Raw genomic sequence first — 25,553 nt, 5'->3', positions numbered from 1 at the left:
TTCACTGTAGCTATTCATCATTAAGGGAAGATGCTTTATGCAAATTGGTTTTTGTTTTAATGGAAATCCATTACTTATGAATAAAGAGAGCGGTGGAGTCTTGTCCTTTCCCAATTATGTAATTAGTTTTTTGGAAAACAGAATGCATTATTGTTCCAGTTTAACAATAGGTGGCACTCAGTTCCAGTGTAAGTAGTTATCACCTCATTGCCATAAAAAGAAATGCACACAATTACATCAGTTCTGATTCTGACTCAAAGAATGAAAATAGCTTCTGAACAGGGTCTTGACTAATTATCCATTTGCTGTGATTTCTGCATGGTGTGTCTTCATTGCCCTTCACTAAAATTCCTGTTTGCTGTGAAACCATTTCTGCTTGTGGGTTTGGGATCTTCCTCCCTCCACCCCCCCGTTAAGGAAGCAATAACCCAGCACACTTCTACTTGATTTTTTTTTCTGTTTTTACAACTAACATTGTGCCATCCTAACTCTTTGTCCATCACTAATGTCACTTTTTTGTTGTTCATGTTCTAAGATACATTATTGTCTTCTTTCTAAGGGCAGTGGTTTTGTTACATCTTTAATCATGAGTGAATTCAAAGTACTTTCAATGGCTTGATACACTTTGTAGTGTAATTTTGTGAAAATGCTTCTCTGTATGATTTTTTTTTTTTTTATGCTTTCAGAAGTAAACCCTGAATTATTCGATCTTGGATATGGTGTTTCTCTCTTCTATAAAGACTGAGAAATATATGAAGCTTAACTTTTCTTTTTGTAGGTTGAGAATGAAAAAGGCAAGCAAAGATGTTCCAAAACACAGGTGGTGGCAAAACAGGAAGATCTTGATAAATTACACACACCGGCAGGCAACGTTACTGATCAGCAAATGAAACAAAAGGTTACCCTAAAGAAGATTGACCATTTGAAAGTAGAGAATGAAAACACTACAGAAGAAAAAGACAAAAAGAATTTTTTGTCTGAGGAGAGATCGACGTTGATTAAATTGCCGATGAAAGGGTAAACTAAGGAAATGATCTCTATTTCTTATTTGTAGTACTACTTAAGTATCTTTTAGGTTTTCTGATATTGTAGTAGTTGCAGTAGTTTCCTACGTGCTGTGAGTAGTCCACTGCTTCTCAAACATTTAAGAAAAGAATTTTTTTTTTAGAAAAAACTAAGCTCATAATGGAGGTTAAAATTTATTACCCACTTATTAAAAAAAAAGGCGCGGGGGGGGGGGAGACAGAAACCAAATCCCTGTGGATTTCCTCATCCATACTGAGGCAAAATGCATCTTCAAAACCAAAGTTGAAGACTGCAAAAAACAGCTATTTTTGTAGGAAATGGCCATTTAGAAAAGAAAAGTAGAAACTTGAAGTTTACTTTGCTTCCTCCCTTTTCTAGGTGGTTTTAGTAATTTCCATGCAGTTGGTGTTTTCCTTAAGTTCACATGCTCTTTGTGAGGAAAAAGGGAAGGATGATACTACCAAACCAATCTCAGAAGTTTGAAAACGACAGATATTTTTCTGTAACCCTAAGCAGGAGTTTTTCCCTGTCTCATTCAGGGAAATCTCTGCTCTAGATATTTCCTCTAATGGGGATATTGGATGTGTTCCAGTTTACCTCAATCTACCTCAGATTCCATGTTTCCCCCCCTATTCCTAGGGAAAGGTTTTTAAATACTTAGGTATCTTCCAGGGTCTTTGGAGTTGAGTCTGTGTTTTGTAATAGATATTTTTTTTGTCTCTGTTGTTTCTGGACATCATCTTAGGTATGTTTGTTTCACAGAAATATTTTATGTGAAGCTACTCAATTGGTGGTCTGGGTTGTTTTTTTGTTTTTTCCTTTCTGTTTAATGTAGTAAATTTGCACTGAATACCAAAGTTGCAAAGAAAAATAAAAGACGGACTTCAAAGCAAAATGCTAATCAGCAGATGAGCTCTTCCAGTGGAAATAATTTTCAAGTACTGGATGATGGCACTTTCAGTGAAACATCTGAAGATGAAGGAAGGTACTGAATATAAGGAATGTTATAAATAAAATTTACTTAATGATAAAAATTGATCTGAAGGCTAAAGGTAAGTTTTGTATACCTGATGTGTACAATGATTCTTACTCTTTCACATGAAAATACTACCTGATGCCCTTTGGGTTCAAACCACTTTATTTTTGCTTAGAGTGCTTTGAACATACTGGTAAAGTTAATGATGAGGTCAGATATGCACAAATTCTGAATTACCAGTGTGTGTGCGTGCATGTAAATACATACATTTTTTAAAAAGGGAGAGGAAAAACTTACAAAAGGGCAAAATTTCACTGAAGGCATCTCAGCTTTTTCTGCTTGCTTTCCACACACCTTCCCCCCCCCCCCCCCCCCCCCACCGCCCCCCAGCTCTGTCCCCTCCCAACTTCTTGCCCACCCTGTACTTACTTGTACAAGCACTGTTCAGCAATAACTAAACCATTGGTGTGTTATTGATGTTTTTTTGGTCAGAAATCTAACACACAGCACCCTGTGGGCTGCTGTGAAGAAAGTTAACTCCATCCTAGCCAGACACAGTACACTAGAGAATTCAAAATTATGGTTCTTTGATTTTTAAGAGAAGGATTGTCTATACTGAAGAGAGCTAAAACTCTAGTCTTAAACAGAGAATGCACATAATTATATATCTGTATATCCACATATCTGTCACTGTAAGATTCCTGTCATTTTGAGTCAAGTGCAGAGAACAGTTATTTCAACTATTTGTTTAATATTTTGTGGAAAAAGCAGCTTTCCAATAGACATATTAGTACACACATTTTTTTCAGTTTTCAACTATGCCTAACAATTGTTATATTAAATTTCTAGTTTAATTCATTTCTGAAATTAAGTTTTCAGAGAAACTTTTAGATGTTGTTCATAATGCAATAGAAGCATTCCAGTACTGAAATATATTTCTGTTTTCCAGACCTGCAACAAAAACAGGCAGTGAAAAGAACAAGGTACTGTAAAATTTGTTTCTTGATAAATAGTTTGTATCGGCTTTTAATCACTTAGATGGGAATAGCATTTATATAGTGATCAACCAGATGCACAAATTGCTGCTAGTATGCAACTTTATCATATTTGAGCCAGATCTGTTGGCTGTGACTGAGAGAATGAATCATTCATGCATTTGTAATGGTCTGTAATACTGTGTAGCTGTATACAGAAAATACTGCATTGTTTGTAGGTCAGTATACAGATGGATGTAACTGATGACCTTGACTTAACTCAGTCATCTGACACAACTTCAGAGGATGTCGAATTGCCAACTTCAACCTACAAAGAGGCTATGTTGCTATTAGAACAGCTTAGTGTGGATCATACAGGTAAGTTTTCAAGTCACTTTGACTTCAGCTGTTACAAGTTCCTCTTTTAAAACATGATTTCTTTGTGTGCACTCCTAGCTATTTTAGTTTTCTATTTTGATCTAATATTTCTTTATGATCAGAGATCCCCCTCAAGATGTAAAATTCCTCTCACCTAACCTCAGATATCCATCTGTATTCTCAGCAAACATGCTTTACTTTATCATTGTTTCTCTGTCTAGTCACAGCTGGAGAAGTAGGTTCTTGCAAAGTACAGTTCAGCTCCTTCTAATGTAGTCATCAAAAGTTAGTAAGATAGATCTTCTTTTTCCTCTTTGTATCCCCTCACTAGGTAATGACAAATAGTACAGCAGAATAACAGCTTTGCTTAAAAATAGATATCTAATCAATTGTCATAAGATGCTCGCATAGAGGCACATAACATTATATAAACATACTTACTATGTCTATTAAACTATGCTAAAATTTCATTAGGCAAATTTGGGTTAACCTGGACTAAGGCCAACCTCCCACCCAGCTGCCCTCTCACTGCCCCTCCTCAACAGGACAAAATAGGATGAAAAAGCTTGAGGATCAATATAAAAACAGGGCTGTCACTTACCAGTTACTGCCACAGGCAAAACAGACTGCACTTGAGGAACCTTAACTTAATTTGTTACCAATTAAAATAGATTCAGATACTGAGAAACAAAGACAAAAAATGAAAAGAACGCCTCCCCACCACCCCCATCCCAGGCTCAACTTCACTCCTGACTTCCCAAGCAGCGCAGGGAGGACGGGGTCTGCAGTCAGGACACAGCAGTTTCTCTCTGCCGTTCCTTCTTCTTCACACCTTTCCTTTGCTCCAGCATGAGTTCTTCCATGGACTGCAGTCCTTCAGGGAAAATCTGCTCCAGCCTGGGATCTCTGTGGGTCAGAGGTCCTTCAGGAAATAGCCACCTGCTCTGTTATGGGGTCCTCCACAGCACTGCATTGAGGATATCTGCTCTGGCATGGTCTTCTGCAGGGAAATACCTGCTCCACCGTGGCGTCTCCATGGGCTGCAGGGGTATCTCTGCTCTAGCACCTGGAGCACCTCCTCCCTCTCCTTCTTCACTAACCATGATGTTCGCAGGGCTGTTTCTCACACTTTTTTCCCTTCCTCCTCTTCTTTTGCCCTTTTTTCTAAATAGTTTTCCCTGAGGTGCCACCAGCGTGGCTGAGAGGCTCAGCTCTACCCTGCAGTGGGTCTGTTGGAACCGGCTGTGTCTGTCATGGGCAGCCCTGGCCTCTTCTCACACAGACCTTCCCACTATCTGCAGTCTTCCCACTATCAGAACCTTGCCACACCTATACTCAGTACAGCAAAGCATTAAATAATTTGTACATTGGAAAGTGTTTGTGCATATGTGTCGCTTTGTGTCTTTCCTATTTCAAAATAGGTTCTGCTATTTTGTTGAAAATTCAAAACATACTTCTTGAATATGAACAGATAATAGAACGTGAAAAAAATCGGTATACAGCTCTCTGGAAAGAAGTAAGAAAATTGGAAAGTGAAAAGGAGGAGTCACAATTAATAGCGGAAGAGACTCAAGATTTGAAATCCATATTGGCTCACCAAGAAGTGGAGTGGAAAAGTGATATTCAAAGCCTTAAGTATGTAACCTTGCGTTCTGGTAATGTATGCTATCCTGTAGGTTTTCATGCTGCAGAAGATGCTGATGGTACAGGTGATAAGTTTCTAGACTTTTGGGTTTGGGTTTTTTGAATCCTGTGGGCAAGCCATGCTCTAAAGGACATAATGTCAAAGGGGGAAAAATATGCCTGCATACTAGCTCTGTAGATGTTGTTTTAACTCCTTTTTTTCAATAGCAAGAGAAGAGAACAAAGAGTAGGTATGGGGAAAATGAGATTTATAAGAATTCGTAAGACTTGGATTTTGTGGATTTTGTCTTTGAAGCTTCTGTATAATATTAGGAATCCTGGTAACTCCACGGAATGCAACTCAAAACAGAGCTTAGAGCATTTGTTTGTTTGTTTGTCTATTTGAAAGAAAGTCAAATTTGGGATTGCCTCTTTCCCCATACTCCTGAGCTAAATCTGGATTGTGTGAGTTTTTTACTCACTTTTCACATCACTTCAAACAAGAATGGCTAGCAGGCACCAAAAGAAACTCAGCAAGAATAAATGCAAAGCCCTGCACTTGGGAAGGAGGATTCCTGGAAATTATGTACCATGGGATGTTCTGGCTTGGGGAACTTGCCAAGAAGGCCCTCGTGGTCTTAGCAGAGAGCAAGCTCAACGTGAGCCAGCATGGTAGCTGAAAAGGCCAACGGCATCCTGGTGTGTATTAAAAGCAGCAGAGCCAGGAGATTGAGGAGAGTGATTGTCTGCCCCTACTCAGCACTTGCTGAACTGTGTCTAGAGCACTGAGTCCAATTTTTGGCCTCCCAGTACAAGAGAGATCTTAATTGGTATGTGTGAGTTCAGCAGAGAGCTAGTCAGGGAGCAGGAGCACTAGACCTGTGAGGAGAGGCTGAGGGAACTGAGCTTCAAGGAGTTGTGCTTTCTGGTATGTGGAAGGAGATTATGAGGAAGACAAAGCCAGTCACGACTTGGCCTGGATTTGAGTCCAACTGTTTTTCAAAATTCTCTAATAATCTATCGATTACAAAGAATTAATATTTTCATTCTAAATAAATTCTCAAAGCAACGTTAACTTTACACTTATAAAAGCTATACTTCTTGTGAAATTACACAAAAAATTATATGTAAAGCTTTTTCCTTGCAATATAAACCGTTAAAATACAAATGTTAGTGTCAGTCTTTTGAATAATTTATTAGTGGTTGCTCATATTTGTTTTGCAAAATTTCAAACGCAAATGTTCAACTGCCAGTTCTTATGTTAACACTTGATTTATTTTTTTTTTCTTGTTGACCATTGCAAAGATATCAGAAAAAATATTCAAAATAGTTGTAAAACATGAAACTGCTTTCTTGTTTGGGTACCGTGGACACACCACAGACCAGTTTTACCATGTTGGTGCTTACTGCTGATTGTTTCAGTTAGTTAAGTTGACATTCCCTAAGGTTTTCACTATAAGTTACCTTCAAAACTAAATTATCGTTGTTTCTCCCAGATGCAGATCCACTGAGTTTTAAAACTATTTTTAATCATATTAAGCTTAATCCCTATGCATTTGTAAATCTATTTTTGAACACTTGACCTCATTCTGGAGTAAGTAGAAACTGCTTGCTCTTCCTACAGTCAGCAGTTGGTTTAGACTTACAGAAGGCTTGCTGAACAATTGGTGGGTCTTCTGTCATAGATAAGTGTTGTGCTGCTTCATCAGTATTACTTGCAATCACTGAATCCGTAATATGTAGGCAATGCTCAGCATAATAAGAAAATATATGTTAATCACAGTACAAGTTTATGATGCTTTGATAAGACAACAAACTGCTTTTGAATGAAATGTCTATAATATGAAGATTATTTTTAAACAATTATAGAAATGCGCATACTACTGTATATTTATCTATGTAAACTTAGAAATAAATGATAAATCACTCAGTGGTTTATTTCTGCATCTTGTATAACTGATACCATAGATAATGGAATGAAGTTAGAATTCTTTAAAAAGTTAAAGTAAAAAATGAAATCTGAAAAGATTTAACATTTTTATGGTATAAGTTGTCTCTGCAAGTTCATAATGTGGAATATCTACTTTTTATATCAGTGCTTTAGTTTCTCAAATATTCTGTTAAATCCCAGATTTGCTTTGAAACAAGAAGAGGAAAAGAGGCTCAGAGTAGAAATGCTATACGAGAAAACAAGAGAAAAACTAAGAAGGAAAGAAGATCAATATTGTAAAGAGATGGAGGAGAAACAGCAACTTGAGTTACACTCAAGGAATTCAGAAATGGAGTTAATAACACTGAGAAAGCTATTGAAACAGGTATATTAAAAAATGAGTTAAACACTTTTCTTCTTATTTTCTGATTCTTTTTAATTGACATTGTATTCCAGTATGTCTAAAGAAGGAAGTACTTTCTTCATGGAAGAGGTGTTGGGTAACTATTGTCAAATTTTTGAGGACAGCTGAGAACAGTTGGTTCACAAGTGGTCTGGGTTTGCTTTTGGTTTTTTCTTTTAATTTGCAAGTTCATGATTCCTTTTTCACTTTTCCAAAATTTAGATTTCATTTGTATTTCAGGCAAAGCCTGACTTTGAGTTATTTTTCTAAAATACTACAAAACATTCTGTATTTGTTCTTAATTTTTCAGGAGAAAATTAAAATCTGTTATTTATAGATGGATTATCATAACTGTGGGGAAGCAAAAATATTTGAAAGAATACAAAGGAGAATGAGAAGATATTGCTAGCTCTTGATTTTTCTCAAGATGCAAGTAGTTTAATTATATATTACTGTAGGTTGAAGAAGAGCGTGATGAAACACAAAGACAGCTCTCTCAGGAAAAGAGTGCCAGAGCCCTGCAAGAAGGAATTTTGAACAACCACCTCTGGAGACAGAAGGAACTAGAAGAAGAGACAAGAAGAACTATAGAAAAAAATTCAGAGGTAAGTAGATTTTTTTTTTTCTAATTAATTAAATTTCACCATGTTCATTCTAAAGTCGTACTAAATCTTACATAATTTTTTGTGCTTCTTGATGCATTCTTTACAGTTTACCAACATAACTTAACTCTGTAAATATCTTTTCTGTTTTCCCTTACGTCTTTAAATGTTCTGGAAAGCAGCATGAGTCCTATATGTACCTGAATTGCATATGCAAGTAGGAAACTAAAAGAAGATACTATTTACCCTCTTTCTTAAGCGATGTTATTTTTCATTTCATAAACATTTTGTCATCACTTTTTAAGGCTTCTATCAGTGAAACACCTAGCTATGTCAAAGGTTGACCAGGAAGAAAGTTGTTTGACGCTTACTTGTTGTGTTCCAATTACTTGGTCTTTTTAAATTACTTATTCCTTTATCAAACTTACTTATTTCAGGTGTACCTTTCTTTTCCACCTAACGCATACTAAAATTTTATGAAGGAATATCAGCAATGAGTTAAACTCTCTGTAGGAGTTGGAATAACTGGAGGAGAAAAAGCAATCATAAACACTGTATAAAAAAAAATAAATCTTGAAAAAGGTTTATGAATTTACTAAGAATGTCTAGTGCTTGGAAGAACTATTTGTTCTTGGCTGTGCTGCCCAATAAATGTAGGGTGAATATGTTTATGTGGAAAAAAAAGTTAAATAACAAACAGGAAATATACAAGACTATTGCATTCTAGGGCTGATTAAGTTGTATAGCTAACTTTCAGTAATACAAAAGAATAAGTGTTAAGAAGACATTGGACAACTGATGCAAGATGTAAGGTAACACAAGAAGGAAAATACCCTTTTTAGCCTTGTTTTTTACCAGATTTGTAACACAGCTAAACTAATAGGAGTATTTTAAAGGCATGCCCATACAACAAAGCACTGTCATTTTAAAAGCTTTATACTTGAGATATTTTCAGTAATTTTATTATTTGGTTGCTGGCTTAAGAAAAAAAAAAAAAGACATTATATATTTGGGATTTTCGTTTAGGTTTTAAGGGTATGTTACACTTCCAGTGTGTGCATACATTGTACTCATGCATGGGTTCACAGAGTAGCTTAAGTATTACCTGAAATTTCACTCTTATCTTTGAAATCTTGCTTCAGTATTAGAAATGTATAAAATGCAGTTTGATGCTGAAGTGTTTTTGTAGACTCGTTTCCCAACTGGCTATTTATTCGTGTTCTCTGTCATTCAGGAATCCAACACAGAGAGAGAAAAGGATCTGTTGTACAAAAATCAGCTACTACAAGATGAGATTGCTATGCTAAGACTAGAACTTGATCAAGTAAGACTTAGGCACCAAGAGGAAGAAGGAAAGTACTTAGAGGAAAATGAGACCTTGAAAGAAAAAAATGAAGATCTCAAAAAGGAACTTAAACTGAATGAGGAAGCCTTAACAGAAACAGTTTTTCAGTACAACGGACAGCTGAACTTATTGAAGACAGAATCTGCAGTGTTAACTTCCAAACTTGAGCAGACAAAAGAAAGCAAAGACAAACTAGAAACAGAAATTGAATCGTTTCGTTGCCGCCTGAACACTACTGTTCAAGAACTTGAGCGTCATCAGTCATCAAAAAGTGATGCTGAACGATCATTTCAGAGAGAACGTGATGAATGGCTTCGCTTGCAAGACAAGCTCCATCATGATCTCTCTGATGTGCGAGAAACCAACAAGAGCTTGTCTCAGCAGCTGAGTAAAGCTGAAAGCAAAGCTAATAGTCTAGAAAATGAGCTTCACCAGTTGAAACAAACGCTTAGAGAAAAAACATTGCTTTTAGAAATGACACAAAAAGAATTAAGTCAAGCCCAGTGTCAGGCAAAGGAATGCGATCATGCTCGACAACTTGAGAAAGATCAAGTAAGCAAATTTATAATAAAGCAGGAATCCATGCAGGAGCGACTGGCCCAGCTTCAGAGTGAAAACCTTTTACTCCGTCAGCAAATGGAAGATATGCAGAACAAAGGGATCATCAAAGAAAAAGTAGTGAATGATGTGCAGGACCGGTTTAATGATATTTTCAACAAACTTAGAGCTGATACTGAAAAGCAAGTTTGCCTAGTGGAAGAGAGAAACAAAGAATTAAATGCCAAGTGTACTGATTTAAGAGAACAAGTCTTTAAATATGAAACTGACAAAGTAGAAAGAGAGGTAAAGTACACACTTGGAAAGAACAATTTAAAGTTTGTCAGTTCTTGAAATTACTTTATGTTTCTAAAATGTACCAGGTATAAGTTACATGCATGGGACCAATTAATGTTGATTTTTTTCTGGTTTGTCGTGTTTCTCTTGGACTTGTGGCAAACAGGGTGTTACTGCTGAGATCTGAGCAGAGAACAGAAAAAAGTTATCGTAGTCTAAGCTTTGATCAAGAAAAGTGATTCTTCTCTAGTATTTTCTTCGTCTCTTTTCCTTAGTCTGTTTTATGCCATATAGAATGCTTTTATGTATTTGATGGTTTTTATATATGTATTGCACTGATGACACAAACAAGAGTAGTATAAAAGGCAGAACCATGCAATATGCAAGGGCTGAGAAATGAAGGTGCAAACAAGTGAAGTGATGGGGGATGGATTTATATTAAGCTCCTATAGAGAAAAAAAAATTGCTTCTCCATAAGTTGCTATCAGAATTGAAGAGTATTATAGTAGTGTCCAGGTGTTAGCTTATGTATGTGTTGTGGGGGTTCTGAGGGGCCTGCCTGCAAATTGACACAGTATATGAGTATGAAATATGCTCCTATGCAGAGCATTAGCATAACTTCTATATTGCTCAAACATGCATGAAGCAAGTGTTGCTTCCATTTCAGCCTGTAGATGGTTTTTGTCAAGAAAACAGCGTCAAGAAAAAAAAAGGTGGGGGTAGGAGTGAGGAATAAGTAGACAGTTGAAAAAGCTATAGGTAATTGGAGAAGGTAGGGTCTTCTCTATTGATAAAGTATTTTACCAGTTCCAGGTAGAGCAATGATTTAAAAGTTGACTTACTCATTTTGTTTAATCTTCCTTGACTTTTGGGAAAATAGGAACTAATCACATTCAGTATTTAGACACTCTGGTGTAAGGTTTGTCTCCCTTAATGACTTGAATAGTGATTTAAAATTACATTTCCTTTAACGTAACAAATCCAGAATCTTTGAGTGAGGTAAATATCTCCATGTGTCAGATAACCACCTTAGTCTTCATTTGTGAGTTACTTTAAAGGAGGGGGGGAGAACTCCAGCAGTGCTGTCAATCACTGTAATGTGAATTGCTTTGTATTCTTACTACCAAAATAACAGGTTCCTTTTGAAGACACTAGATAGATAGATAGATATGAACTATCCCGATTTTTTGTAAAACTAATCTGTCAGTATAAAGGCAGTTGTTATTCTAAAATGAACTTAGTAAGAAGTCTCCAAGAGGATGTGATTCAACATAAATCAACATAAAGTGTATCTCAGAAGAGCTTTCAGATATATGTATTCATTTAATTATATTTGTATAATGGAGGAATAGAACAAAGAACACTCTTAATATGGGTTTTGTCATCAGAGTAATATCTGTAGTCGAACTAGGGCTCTTATATCGCCACAGATTTCTTTGGATTTTGTTAGAAAAAAACCACGATTGCAGTGTGTGCTTCTGTATTGTTCTGAGAAGAATAGTACTTGAGCCTTTTTTTATGTATTAGAAAAGAGAAATCCTCATGAAGAGCTGCTGATAGTTTGGAGGTGCTCAGCTGAGCAAGATGAAGAGAGGACATCATCTGTGCAGATACCTGCTAGTGGCAGGCAAAATTTCCTACCTTTGAGTTCAATCCAAAGACAGTTCTGTTAATCAAATAAGTTTAAAATAAAAGCATATTTCATGTTCATACAGTTTTCTTCATGCTAATTTAACTGTTTCATTAGGGCATGGTCAGACAGCTGCAGCAGGAGCTTGCCGATGCTCTTAAAAAGCAATCTATGTCAGAAGCTTCACTTGAAGTTACTACGCGCTACCGCAGTGACCTGGAGGAAGACAAATTGCGCTTGCAAAAAGAATTGGAAAAGGTTAAAACCAAGGTACATAACGTCTATATCAATAAATCTGAGGATAGCTGTTGAAAGTAGGAGCGAATGTTGTCCTAAAACCCTAGAAGAAACTTCAGCAGGATAGATTTAATGCTGTGTGAATTAAATTCACTGTTTTATAAAGCTGATGTCCATGATGAGAAGGTCTGTGACATGATGACACTATGTCCTTACTTAAACAAAGGTTTCTGTTTGCAAAGCTCCTTTGCAAAATAAACTGATGTGTCTATAGCTTACTGCATTTGGTTTGGCCAAGCAGGTTGTCTCAGTTCTGAAGAACTGGACTGCTGCCTTTGGGCTTTTTCATGCTGTCTGTGCTTCCCCTGCCCCACTCCTACCCCCCTGCCATCAGGTAACATCTTCTCAATTCTGAATGCTTTTGCAACTTACTCTGCATATAACTCTTCTCTTTCTTTTTTCCCCCTTCCTTGGCCCTGCAGTTCTTTGCCATCCTTAAGCAGCTTCCTTGCAAGTGACCTGTAAGCTACTTTCTGAGGCGGGGACCACCTTTTGCAGTGTTCTTACAACAACTGAAGTATAGAGGCCTCAGAGCTCTGAAAGAGAAATCATCCTCACCTCCTTATGAGGGAGTCGGGAAGTCACCTTAGGAGAAGGATGAACTTTTTAATTTGTGTTTTCATGGAGGAGCAAACAGGTGGATACAAGGAGTGTCACGAGTCACTGAAAGGCTGGGAGGGGCAGTGTCGGTGCTTAGAACCGTGCTCTAGTGCCCAGGGCAGGGACGGCAGAGGCCAGTATAAAGTAGTAACACCATTTGTCTTCGTTTGCTAGCAGGAGTGAAGGTTTGAATGTACTTGAAATGGTTACAGTTCTTTGGGTAGCAGCTTGAATTCTGCAGCAGCAGGTGACTCCTCTCTAGAAAAGCTCACCTCACGACTGCAGATTCCTGCTGTGATTTTACAGTTGCGGGAGTTGGAAGAACAGCACCTGCAGTCTGAGCATTGTATTTGCGATTTGAAGACGGCCTTGGATAATAAGGAAAGAGAAGTCATCGCTTCTTCCCAGAAACTGCAGGACCTCCTGTCGGCATCTTCTGGTACTAACGCTACTATAAAACAACTGGAAGAGCATGTGCAACGGTAAGAGAGTAGCGCCGTGAAGCAAGGTGTCTGTCACTTTCTGGGATTGTGTGAGAGCGACAGGTAGCCTTGTTGCCTCACAGCAAGTTGATACACGACTTTGAAGGATGCTTTTGTCTTAGATTATGTTATTTCACACTGTTTTTTCAGAACTGGTGCTCTGGTAGATTTCCACATTAAGACCTGTATTTCTTTTTAAGCCTTGAAATTGAAAATGCCAGGTTGGAAGCCACAGTCCAGCAAGAGAGCAATAGGATTGAAGCCCTTCAGAGAGACCTGCAAGCCTCTGCCTCAGTAAGCTGACCACAAGCTTCCCTTTTTGTCAGCCCAGTTACCTGTTTCTGTGGGGAAATTTTAAGATGAGGTTTTCTGGGAGAGCCTAGGGGAACTCGGTTCCTGCGTTCTCCTGAACATAGGCTGAAGCAGGCTGCTTTCCTGGCCTGTTCCCCGCCCTTCTGGGCTTGAGCGTTTTCCCACGCTCCTATAGCAGGTCCTACTTAATGCTCTAAAAGGTAGGGATCTGACACTAATACGCCGGTGTAACTATTGTCTGCTTTAGACCCGTCGTGACATCAGATGCTACTTCAGACACTTGTCGCAATGTGTGTCATTAAAGGTATTCATCGGGTTAACTTGTGGAAAATCCGCAGGGGATATTGATGCCGAGCGCTTCACGTTGGAGGCCGGACTGGCATCATCAGGCTGGAGTAAAAACTCCACAGAGCTTTAGCTGTGCAGAATTGCTTTTCCTTTGGCCACTTGCTGTGTGTTTGTTTTGGTGAAACAGTGAACAGGAATGTATGTGGTATCATTTGCAGAACTAAGTGTGGGCCTTGGAATTGCCACTGCCTCTGCGCAGTGGTTAATTTTGGCTCAGGTGAGGTGTTCAACTGTGACCTCTATGAAGCAAATGATTTTTGTGTTGTAACCAGTGAACTAGGGTTCTTGTTATGACTGCAGTTGTTAATTAGTACTGAAGAGAATTTGAAAATAACTACATATGAAAGTTGAACTTTGATGTACTGACACTGACAAGAGAAGAGGGAAGGCAGTCACAGTGCTGGTCCTTCCCTTTGGTTAACAGGGCATGGTTTTCAGATGTACTGTGAAAAGCTGCTCCTTCCTGTTTTCATTGGAGATGCTTTGTATCCCGCACACACGGTGCTCTCTCTCCCTGAAGCAAATGGCAGAGGGGATGATTGCTAACAGTTTTGCAGTGGCATCAAACTAAGGCTGTTTTGATCATTGGTGCCAGGTGTAAATACTACAGGAAGGAAGAGGCGAAGAAGCGTGTGTAATACTTACTTTTTGTATTGAGGCGTAAACTTCAGTCTGGCAAGTCACAGTGTGTCTCCCTGCTTTTCTCAATGCTTCTGTAGGTTCATAACCGCCTGGAAGACTTGATAACTGGCTTACGAACAACACAAGCAGCTGCAGAGGACCACCAGCAGCAGGTACATAACTGGCTCCTGTGAAAGACTGTTGTAGTCTTTGCATTTTTTGTGTGCAGGTAACTGCTGAAAAGATCAGGTGGGCTGTGTAGGCACAGTTCAGCTGACAAATACCTTTCTGGTTTTAGGGCAAGGCACCCTCAGGGGAAAAGGCTGTACATCTCCTTGTTCCCTGCTGCTGTGTTTTGTATCTGTGTGGTGGTGTACAAGATACTCGTGCTCATCAGCATGATTTGTCTGACGGTTTCTCTCCCGCATCCCACCGGGAAGGAGTGAGCAAGTGGCTGTGTGGTGCTTAGCTGTCTACTGGAGTTAAACCATAGCACACGATGGATAGGATGGATGTTGTGGGCAGGAGGGAGGTCTGTGGCTGAAAGCTGAGAGAGGAGACTGGACTTGGGAGATCCGTGTTACCTTTGCAGCTTTGTCACAGCTTGCCCTTGAGACCGTGTTAGCTTCTGTTGTAAGACCCAGCGTTACACCTACTCTGTAAGGACACTGGAGAAGGTTGTATAGCCCGAGGTGAGGATTTTTCGTCTAAGCCTTTGTCCTGAGGTTTTCGTGACTTTCTGTAGATCTGTACAGAGTGACACCAAAAGCATCTAGTCATCTTGCATTCTTTGTACTTGAACAAAATCAGCAAGTTCCGTTCCGCTCAGATCCATCTGTTAGGCAAGTCTTTGTCCCTTTGGGTAGAAGCATAAATAGTATTGCCGATTTGAAAACATTGCCTTGCTCTCAGGAGATGTACAGCTGTTACAGAGGCCGTGAGGGGAGGGTATCGTCTGTGCTGGGCACTAGAGGAATTTTTATATTATGAAGTACGTATCACTATGAACTTCAGAGGACCTTTGGAAGAAAGCGGTAGGGTGGCTGTGTGTGTGCGCGTCTTCTTATCCCCCAAAGCTGCAACCTCCTCTTGTTGCTTCTAGAGTGTTCATTCTTTCCACCAGCTTCAACTGCTGTTCTTGGCTGTGTTTCCTGAGGTGTGTTTTACACTCGCATTATCCTCATCTGTAGGTCTTGGATGGGGAGAGGAGAGCTCAGGCCTGTTTCCATTTCAGTTACTGCTTTCTACTGCAGTGCTGTCTTTCCGGTCACCTTAGCTTTTTCTTTTGCCACCGTTGCTCTCACAGATGCAGAAGCAGGCTCTGACATCCAAGGATTTGCACAGCATGTGGGAAGAGCAGCTGAAGTCAAGATCCCACCTTGAGGAGCGTGTTGCTCAGCTTGCCAGGGAAAAGGCTGAACTCTTGGAACAGGTGAGCCCAGAAAACTCTCCAGGCACCTAGCCAATACCCAGGAGAACCATGTCCACCTTTTTGTCGAGTTCTTACATACTGGGCTTTTTCTGTGTTCCCTGCCGTTCAGGTTCTGAGTCTCTTGTCATTTGGGGATCATCCACGAAGCAAATAAAAGCTAGCTGAGTATCTTTGTGTAAACTCTGCAGTGGTTCTGTTGGGAAGAGTTCCCAGTGTGGTTTGCTATCAGTTGAGCACATAGAACAGGGCTGCAGTTCCCTAGTTCTTTCCTTGGATTCCTTTTGGTCATCTTCTGATGTTGTGGTTTCTCGTCAGGGTTAAAATGCTTCCTCTTTCCAGTGCAGTGTATGGAGAAGATACTGCATGTTTTCAGGGTAGCAGGAGATTAAAAGCGTTGCAGAAACTCTGGCCAAATGAACTAGTGCTTGGGAAGCAAGAAATGGCTGCCAGTTTCCAAGGGGCAGTCTTTCCTTTTTCTCCTTTTTCATAGAGGAAAAGTGGAAGTACAAAGTCAAACCAACTGCCGTCTCTCCTCTGGCTTGGCTGAGAAAACACCAAGAGGAAGAACAACATATGAATATACACCCCAAAAAAAGGGATGGAAGTATGACAGGGGGGAATAAAACATTGAAGGATTCCAAAAGATCACATTCCTCCGCAAACCTCTGCCTGCTGGTCGTTGAAGATCACAGGAAAGCTTTAAACTGACATATGCTCTCCCATGATGTGCACACCTATGTAATCCCTGTTATGAGCAGAATAGCTGCCAAAATGGTTCTCCAGCATCTTTTGCAACTTTTTGCCTTGAAGCATTAGAAGTGTGTGGGCTTTGCTTCATCAGGAGAATCTGTTTCTGTTTTTAGGTATTGGCCTGTTTGATGTGAAACATGAAGTGATTACATGTTCTCAGGAATTCTGTCAATTGGCGTTCTGTGGAACTTGGCTAACAGATAGAGACGTACTGCAGCTTTCTCTGTGGAGAACACTAGATGCACATACTGCATGGAGATCCTGTTCCTATGCTCTGTGTGTCATGTATCTTTTCTGTTTTGAAAGTGTGAGAGTGAAAGAAAGAAAGTGAAGAAGCTGGTAGAGTTGAAACGCCCAGTCGAACTGCGCCTGGATCAAGAAATGAAAAGAAACATCGAACTGCAGAAAGACTGCAAGAGGTATGGCTTTTTAGTATGGTGAAGAGGTATCCCCGAGTCGAAGTCAAGCTTTATTGCACCTCAGTGTAAAAATAGGTACACGTAACCCTGAGCAAATTCAAGCCCCCTGTTAGTTCTTGCAAGGTGCTTCTGTACACGCCTGTAGTTGTCAGTAGTTGACAAAAGAACTGCAAATGCAGATTGCCCTGTGGCTTTCCTGGGAGGGAAGGAAGCCTTTTACTCCCCTTTTCAGGTGACATTTGGACCCTCCAAGTGACTTGTGGCATGGGAATGCTGGTTTTTCTCAGTAATTCCTGGTGTGTCAATCACATTAAAGATGGAGCAAGGCACGTCTGTGCTGTGTACTTGAGAATATGTGAAACAGGCCCGTTGTTCCTTTGCTTCATTGTTTTCTTGACTGATTTGCTGTGCAGGTTGAAGAGGCTTCTGGACAGAGCTATGAAGAAACTGAGGGTGTATGAGGAGAGAGAGACAGAGTCCCAGCTTCATTTGCAGGAAGAGATGAAGAACAGATATTCTGAAACGGTCAATGAAATTGGTAGATTAAGAACAAAGGTGAGCACTGCTTTGTTTGAGGTTTGGTGGTGGTGGCGCTTTTTCTTTTGAAACCTGTGTTACTCTTTCCTTATACTTCTTTTCCTGCTGCTGATTTTTTTTCTTGGCTGTATTTTGGAATTGACTGACTTTCTGGATGCTCCTTCTACTGTTACCGTAGTAGATGACTATAACTCGTACTGGTGGGCATATCCTTATGGGCAAGGCTGGCGGTCCCACAGGCCCTCAGCAAGAAGAGCAGAACAGGTCCGGTGACGGTGAGCAGGGTCAGCCAAGAGTGCAGATCACCAGGCCAGTCCGTAGGGATGCGCAGGTCTGCAGTCCAACCAGGACATCGTGGCCATGCGGTGAGGGCCAGGGCTGAGAGCAATGTGGCCTGGCACAGGCCTGGCTGCAGCCTGAGGCTGTGGCAGCATCTTCTAGTGCCGACAGATGAATCCCTTCTCTGGAAGAGAGGGACGTAACACCGCCGTAACTCAGAACAACTGTATGAAGTTGGCTTTGCCCAAGATCACCCCTTGAGCCCCACCTTGAGCGTGAGATGAGCAGGAGGCACTTCAGGTTTTCTTTTCTAAATGGTGTCGTTTCTTCCCAGGGCACGATGCGGTGAGGTGATGCAGAAAAATTGCTGTAACTTATGGTGGACTAGTAGCTGTCTCAGCCCATCTTGCCCTTGTCATGGGGACCCAGAAGGAGAGTTCCCAGCAGTGCTTTTGAGGTTGCTCTGGCTGTTCAGTAGCACGTAACCTTTTATCTACTCCTCTGCTCGTTACTCAGCTTTGCTGCCAAAGCAGCCGTGTTTCAGAGCTAGGTTCGTATTTAGAAGGTACTGTAGAATGAGTCAGCTGCCTTTGCAGTGGCTCATCTTCAGTCCAAAAGTTAGTAGCGGTTTTGTGTTTCTGTTGGAAGAGTTATTCTGAATGACGGGGAAGCGCATTACGTTTAGGTGATTTTAAATCAGTCTAAAGTTTCTACTTGCTGTTAGAGACTTTTTCAAGTGTTTATGATGCTGGGTTCCTCCATTTTTTTTTAATACAAGACAGGACGTGGTGTTTTATGTTCAACAGGTATAGAAAAGGTGTCTTTCTGGAGGGGGAAGAGGAGGACAGAGCTGTAGTTGACCACTGGGGCCTAATGAAAGTCTGCTATTCCCTGCAAATTTTTGAAAATAAACCGCAGTTTTGACCTAGAGAAAATAAGTCTTCCTCCACCACTGCTGTAAATGCTGTGTTCTGAAGCACTATTTACAAATCTTTCGGTGTAATGGAAAACAAGGGCATCTGTTTCTTGTCTTGTCAGTTCTGTAATGAAGCTTTGACTGTGTTGACAGCATGTACAAAATCCCATCAAGCATGATACATGTGGTTTTGGATGAAACCAGAAGGTGGCTGGGTACGGGCGTGTTTGATTTCCCATGACCGTAAGAGCATCTCAGGGAGGAATAGCCCTAGTGCTTTTCAGCCGAGCTCCATGGGTGAAATGCTGCTAGTTTGGTACCTCTTGGTCTGTGACCTGCTGCGAAAGAACTGAGCAAGGATGGGAGCCTGAGGAATCCTATCAGAAATGATGTCCAAGCTGTTCTTGTTTTAAAAGAAGAGCCTGGTTTCACTTTGGTTTTAATACTGAGTCAGCAGATGACAAATACGGTCTCCATGGCCAACCCCTTGAAGGATTTTCACAGAATTGACTGATTTCAGATGCCTCTGAGTTCCTTTTTATTTTTTTTTTTTTTTCTGTCTACAGGTTGGTGAACTTTCCCAGCAGCTGGAGATAGAGTCTAAAAAATGCATGGAGCTGGAAGCACAAAATCAGGATTTGCGAGAAGAGTTGTCCACTATGCGTGGGAACCATGAAAAACTGGAGAAGAGCAAATGCCAGCTGAAAGAAGAGCTGGCTAATCTCAAACATCATTTGGACACTAACATGGTGGATCATAGCCAAATAGAACAATATAAAAAAGACATAGAAGAACGAGCTGGTCAAGAAATAAGACAAAAACTGCAAGAAGTCAATCTATTTTTGCAGGTAAGTGGATTTCTCACTTGTGTCTGTAGTCTCTATCATATCCTTTTGTTGTCGTCGTCATTTTTTCATATTTTGGTTTTGGTGCCTGACTGTGTGTGTTAGTGCTGTGCCTCGGTCTTTCCTGAAGGCCAGTGGGAGAAGCGAATGTGGTTGGGCAGGAGTGCTTTCCTCTGCGTGTGTAATGTGCCTGCAGGTCCCCGAATCAAAAGCTTGCCCCAGGTAGATTTCCTTTTGCAGTTCTTGGGAGGTATCGCTGCCCGCTGGTCTTGTTCTCACTGTTCATCCTTGCGTGGGTGCTGCAACTTAACGGTTGTCATGGCCAGACATACAGTCCTGCTTTGTCATGGTACAGGGGAAAGCGCTCAGGAACAAAGTCACTCAAGCTGCAGCGGGGGAGGTGGAGGGTGGGTGGAGGTGAGGGATCCTCATCATCTGTTTGAGGACTCCTTTTCTATATGCCCTGTCCCACAGACACAGTGTTCTTTCATTAGTAGCTCTGATGAACAATAGTGCTAAGAGGGGGGTTCCTTCTGCGTGAAGAGACTTATTTAACACGGTACTTCCAGGGTTCGGCCTTGATTGCTGATGGTAGTGAGGAGGCACAGTTGCCTCGCTGAGTAAAGCCGGGCCCTTGCAATTGGGTACGTGCAAGTGACTGGCCCCGGAGAGTTCTCTTTTTCTCTGCGGTGGTTGAAAGTGCATTATCTGCTTCAGGCACAGGCAGCCTCCCAGGACAGACTGGAACAAATCAGAGCCAGTCATCATGCTTCTCTGAGAAACCAGCTAAAACACAGAATTCGAGATCTCGAATGTGAATTGGACAGGATAAAAAACACCCAACAAGACAGTATTTTTCAAAAAGAATCCACGCAGGCAGAAGCGGAAAGGTACAAAGAGCTGTATCTGGAAGAAGTAAAAATTAGAAGATGCCTAGCAAATAAACTGGAAAGGTAAGTCCATGCTTTTTTGGACTGGTCATGAGATACTACTTTTTCCTCATGCATTTTCCTCCTAAAATCCCTCTTCTGCATCTGGTCAGCATTATGTGTGTAAGCATAAAATGGCATATTTGTAAGGAAGGTACCTTAAGACTCTTCCCCTTCCTTAGAACTGTCTTCATTTCTCTTTAGTGTTCCAGCAGCAGCAGCAGCACTGATCATGGCATTCATAGGGTATTTTTAAAGTTGCTGGTGTTTTAACAGGCAGCCTTTTTGCCCATCTCTAATAATCTCCTCCTCTTGTTCTGTGTATGGCAGAAAAGATAAATTTCATGTCCATGCTGCTTGAATAAGGGTAAGCCCTTCAGAGAACAGAACTGGATTCAGTGAAGCCAAAAAAAAAAAATCTGCGTTGGCTTCCATTGTAGCGGTGTGCCTGAAGTTTGCGCTTTCCTTGGGAAAGGGAGGGTAGCCCAGAGGTCTTACGCAGGTGACATACCTTTCAGAAGAGGCTAGGTAAACATGTGGCATTCACGGGTTGCTTTGAAGCCCTAATGCTGAGAAGTCCTAAGTAACTCTTGCTGCTCCTTGCAGGTAGGGTGACTTCTTAGAAACAGGCTCTCCAAAAAACCTCAGACCAAATTCTGTTCTTATTTTGGATGCCCTTAATCCCTTCCACTTTCACAAGTCAGGTAACAGTCAAAGACCTGCAGGGTAACTTTGCGAAAGTGCTACTACCAAAGGTAATTCTCTGTATGCTTCTGAATGTTTCAGAGCTAATGAGAGACTAGCAGAAGCCAACGCTAAGCTCCTGCAGGAGCGCCGTAGAAGCAAATCTTTAATCACCACCAGCATTGTCAGTGGAGGCCTGTCTGCAAGTCCAGTTCTGCATCCAGCTGAACTGGGACAGCTTGGCAACAATTTGGCCCTGAACAGAAGTCTGAGCCTAGGAGGAAGCTTCCTAAGCCCAGCCAGGAACGCTCTATCATCAAGAAAAAGGGTTGAAGCCTGTGTGGCTAAGGTAAGCGTTTTGAAATCCCGTTCTCAACTGCTGCTAAAGGGTATCCATAGGGAAGTTTGTGCTCTTTTTAGCCTAAAGTGAGAATCCATTCATCGTTCCAAACCGTATGGTCTAACAGGTCAAAACAATTGCTAATCATCAAACCAGTACACAACTACCTGTGGTGGGGGTGAAGGCTGCTGGTCATCGGGGTTGTACAAATTTCCAGGAGTGCTCAAAGACCAAAAAATACTGACATCTAAACAATGAACTGGGTAACTACATTCTTTTACAAGAGAAACTGTTCTTTGCAAAAGAACACTGTTCCCAGCTAAGGTCTTCCTTACATTTTAATCTATAGTACGTCTGGCCTATTTAAAAGGGCTAACTTTATGATGAATGCAAAGCTCCATCAGGCATCTTTCTTGGAGACACTTTTTCCTTCTTCACTGTTCTTCATTTTAGCAGTTTCTTCACTGGGACTTGTTTTAGTACATTCATACCAACAAAGGGATGCTTCAAAAATAGGATGATGTGAACGGCATCACGTAACTTCTCACTTTATACTTCAGTGCGGGACATATACTATGCGTAGGGGGCATTTGGTTTTGCAGTTCCTGCTGTGTGTTATTACATGAAAAGCTAAGGTTAACTACTCCTCAGGAACTCTTCACAGCTTTCAGTTCCACAGCAGTGCTGCAACCTCTGCATTTCCTCTGGTCAAAGTATGCCCTGCAATTAGCAGTCGGTGTGATAGCCCACCCCTCACCGAATGGTGAACATTGTAACGTTGTATCATGAGATTTGGAAACCAGATGTCAGTAGTTGTGATCAGTTTCCCACCTAGCATAGGCCTGAGGCATGGACGAGCTTCCCTATTCAGTCAGCGTTCTATCCCTCACGTGTTCTGCTGTTTGAACGAATGGGAGAAGTATTTGTTCACTTCTAAGTCCCTCTTGGTTCAGTGGTCCCACCCACATCGGAAAGAACCCATTTCAACAATGTGTCTGCATACTGCACCTGGTTTAAGGAAAAAAAACACAACAAAACCAGACAAAGCAGGGTAGGCAATGTGTAGCGGTGGCAGTTAGAGAGATTAACTTTTCTGTATCACCGTGAATGTGCTTTTCAGGTCAGAGGGGTGGACACGTATTACAGAAAGAGCTCGGGAGGCAATTAGTACTGTACCATCTGCAGGGGCTATTCTGCATGCAGGCGGTAGAAAGGAGGCAAAACTCAGGGACCCGCTGCAAAAGTGAAATAAGGAGAAGGCCAGGACAAGGCCACGAGATGGGTAAGGAGCAGGGAAGAAGTGAGGAAAAGGAAGGACAGAGAGGCGGGAGCAAGGTGTTAAAAGAAGGAAAAGGCAAAGGAGGAAACCAACCCACCTCTAGGAAAAAAAGCTGCCCTAGTTTCAAAGAAAAGGGTTAACAGGTGTGCCTCTTTTGAAGAAGAAACAGGAAGAAAGATTGTGAAGGGAAAGAAAGCGGGAGTACTCGGTGCTTCTTAACTGAATTGCAGCAACATTCTTTGGGTACTTTCCATTTTAATTTTCCAGAAGAAATTGGAACTCTCTGACAAAACTTTGAGATGCCCAGTATCAAGAGAGATACCTTTACTAATTTACTAGCTTCCCTGAAGTATATTACAGAAATTCAAGATTTTAAAAGGCTATTTCATAGCTCATTGTTTTTATCCAGTTGCTAATGTATTCAGATATATATTTCAAATCCTTATATAGGCTGCTTCAACATTTTGTGAAAAATGGCTCCCAAATTGACTTGTGAAAAACATTTGAGCCGATTGCAGGAAAAGCTTGCCTTGGATCTGAGAGCGGTGTTACTGTTCTCGCTCAGTGCCCCGACTTCCACAGAAGCCATAAAGTTTCTTTTCAGAGCGTATGTCTCGCATTTTGTGATGGATCGCTGTGCTGGGCAATGCTTTTAGGTTTCGGTGCTGTTTTTCGAGGCCTCACTTTGAAGATCTGAAAAAACAGAACCAAAAAATACCCCTCAGCCTTGAGCAGACTCTCAAGGAAGTGGAAGAACAATTACGTATGACATTTCCCCAGTCTCCAATTGCGGATGTCAGGTGGGGTTTTGTTTGTAGTTTGGGGGCGTTCTTATATACCCACATTTCTCCTTCCTAGTGCAGTTTTGTCAGTAGGACTTAGTCCCCTGAAGTCCTCTCTGGTCTTGTTTACAACCAACAGAGACTTTTAGTTTGTTGTCGACAGAGAAGCAGAGGATAATTCGCTCTTGCTTTACACAGATCATCTTCTCGGGATTAGCTTTTAAGTCTAATACAGTATTAGATATTCTCATATTTTCTTCCTGGAATGAAGGTGAATAAAACTAATGCTAAATCCTCAGAGAATTTACCAATTTCTTAGCATTTCTACCAGGTTCTCTTAAGAAAAAGCTGTCAATCTCAGCATGCCTGTTTTCCCTCAATCAAAGTTGAAGGCTGGTCTCTGGGACTCAGAATTACTGGTTTGAATTTATCCTTCCTGTTCGTAAATGCAGCTGCACATCCTTCTTTGATACTGCTTCCTCCTGGTAATCACCAGTTAGGGAACAACTGAGACTAATTGTAATGGCACTGTCTGTAGCCTCAGTCACTCAGTGTTCAGTGTATTCAGGAAAGTCTAAAACCTGGTCTTCTCTTTCAGAGTCCTTCAGTAGAAAGAGAGAGAATCCTCAGAGGTGCAGTAGTTCCTGGAGGACATGCATCTAAGCGGGTATTTCACTCAGAACTGCTGGCTTAAGTTTCCTCAGCTGAGTGCAGTATGCTATTAACAGTGTTTGAAGCCATACTGTATCTCTGAGGAACTGAAAGTAAAGGATTCTTGACATGGGTGTTAAAAAAAAAAAAAAAAAAAAAAAAAAAAAAAAAAGGATTGAATTGGAAAATAGGGCTTTAAGTTAGGAAGTAACAAAAGGGAAAAAATGCATGTATCCCTTTGCATACAACAGTGGGTGGTGAATCGCAATCTGTTTCCAAATGCAGAATTACCAGATGCACAGTCTGTGCTGTCATTTCTGCAGGAGTCCGGTGCCATTCCAGAGACAAGTTAGAGCATGAGGAAAGAATTCAGAGATGACAGTTTTAGTCTCTTTTGAAGTGCTTTGTCGGTTGTCCTGCTCAGTACTCTGTCCTGCTCACTACTCTGCCTGTTCACCAGTTTATTTAAAGACAGAAGAGCTTCTGTGACTCTAAGCCTTTTCTTCACTGTTTGCTTCAGTTATGCCTCAGACTTTTTTCCAGTAACCTGGTTCCCATCTGCAGAATTTGTCTTGCTTTTAAATTCAAGCTGAGCAGTGCCTTCTTGACTGGAGATTACAAATGCTCCTGCCACTAAAGCTCATAATGACAGGGAGTTAAAGAGCTTAAGTTGCAGTGTGCCTCAGGTAGTCCTCTTGCAGTTCTTTTTTAGTCAAAACTCTCTGTGCAGATTTGGTGTTTCTCACAGTAGCTTCCTCAAGGTGAGAAGGGCTATTTGAAGTAGAAGACATGCCATTCTTAAGAGGAAGATGTTTATGTAAAATTTGGTTTGTGCAAAAGCTTTGGAGGAGCTTCAGGGGCAAGGAAGTGAAAATAACTTGACACTGCTATTATTCAAAATGTTGGTATTAATTCTTTGTGCAACTGTTGGAAAAAAATTGGTAAATGATGCTGATTGCAAACAAGAGGAAGAAGTGCTCCTTTGGTAAGTGGACACAGTTGCTTCTTTTAGACATAGTGAAGGAATTTGGAGTTGAAAGGCTTGAAAGGTTTCGCAGTTTTCCTAAACCACTGCTTAACGCAAGGCATGAATGTCAATGATTATGCATATTTTGAAGATGGTCATGTTGCAAGCTCAGAAAAAAATGAGCATTTTATTCTTAAAAAAAAACCCAAAGAAATGTGATCCATTACGGTATAGACTCTTCCCCCTTATCAAATATATATATGCTACAGAAATTAATAACCTTGAAACGGAAGTGCAGAAGTATCTTGAAAAAAAAAAAAAAGTTCATACTGACACAAGCTCATTAGTCAGTAAAATCCCAA

At 40.7% G+C, this 25,553-nt stretch overlaps 1 protein-coding gene across 13 annotated transcripts in view; it reads left to right on the top strand.

The window, feature by feature from the left end:
- The window catches only part of ANKRD26 (ankyrin repeat domain containing 26), a 62,742-nt gene that overhangs the window by 30,401 nt on the left and 6,788 nt on the right, over positions 1-25,553 (top strand). For 12 of the 13 annotated variants that reach the window (XR_012623628.1, XR_012623629.1, XM_074827560.1 and 9 more), the window contains 18 exons: positions 779-1,017; positions 1,862-2,011; positions 2,952-2,985; positions 3,216-3,354; positions 4,776-4,989; positions 7,109-7,292; positions 7,769-7,915; positions 9,147-10,100; positions 11,839-11,991; positions 12,925-13,100; positions 13,301-13,394; positions 14,480-14,554; positions 15,688-15,813; positions 16,870-16,982; positions 17,396-17,537; positions 19,281-19,562; positions 20,277-20,512; positions 21,275-21,521. Coding sequence is in view for 11 of the 13 variants with exons in the window: in XM_074827560.1 (XP_074683661.1) it covers positions 779-1,017; positions 1,862-2,011; positions 2,952-2,985; positions 3,216-3,354; positions 4,776-4,989; positions 7,109-7,292; positions 7,769-7,915; positions 9,147-10,100; positions 11,839-11,991; positions 12,925-13,100; positions 13,301-13,394; positions 14,480-14,554; positions 15,688-15,813; positions 16,870-16,982; positions 17,396-17,537; positions 19,281-19,562; positions 20,277-20,512; positions 21,275-21,521 (3,705 nt within the window). In the remaining 2 variants the exon portion in view is untranslated. Of the gene's footprint in view, positions 1-778; positions 1,018-1,861; positions 2,012-2,951; positions 2,986-3,215; positions 3,355-4,775; positions 4,990-7,108; positions 7,293-7,768; positions 7,916-9,146; positions 10,101-11,838; positions 11,992-12,924; positions 13,101-13,300; positions 13,395-14,479; positions 14,555-15,687; positions 15,814-16,676; positions 16,983-17,395; positions 17,538-19,280; positions 19,563-20,276; positions 20,513-21,274; positions 21,522-25,553 lie in introns of those variants that run through there. The other variant, XM_074827567.1, reaches the window with a different exon arrangement.

The sequence above is a fragment of the Strix aluco genome, chromosome 5, assembly GCF_031877795.1.
Source record: "Strix aluco isolate bStrAlu1 chromosome 5, bStrAlu1.hap1, whole genome shotgun sequence".
Lineage (NCBI taxonomy): Eukaryota > Metazoa > Chordata > Aves > Strigiformes > Strigidae > Strix > Strix aluco.
Note: the sequence above shows the minus strand (reverse complement) of the source record. Positions and strands in the feature narration are given on the sequence as shown.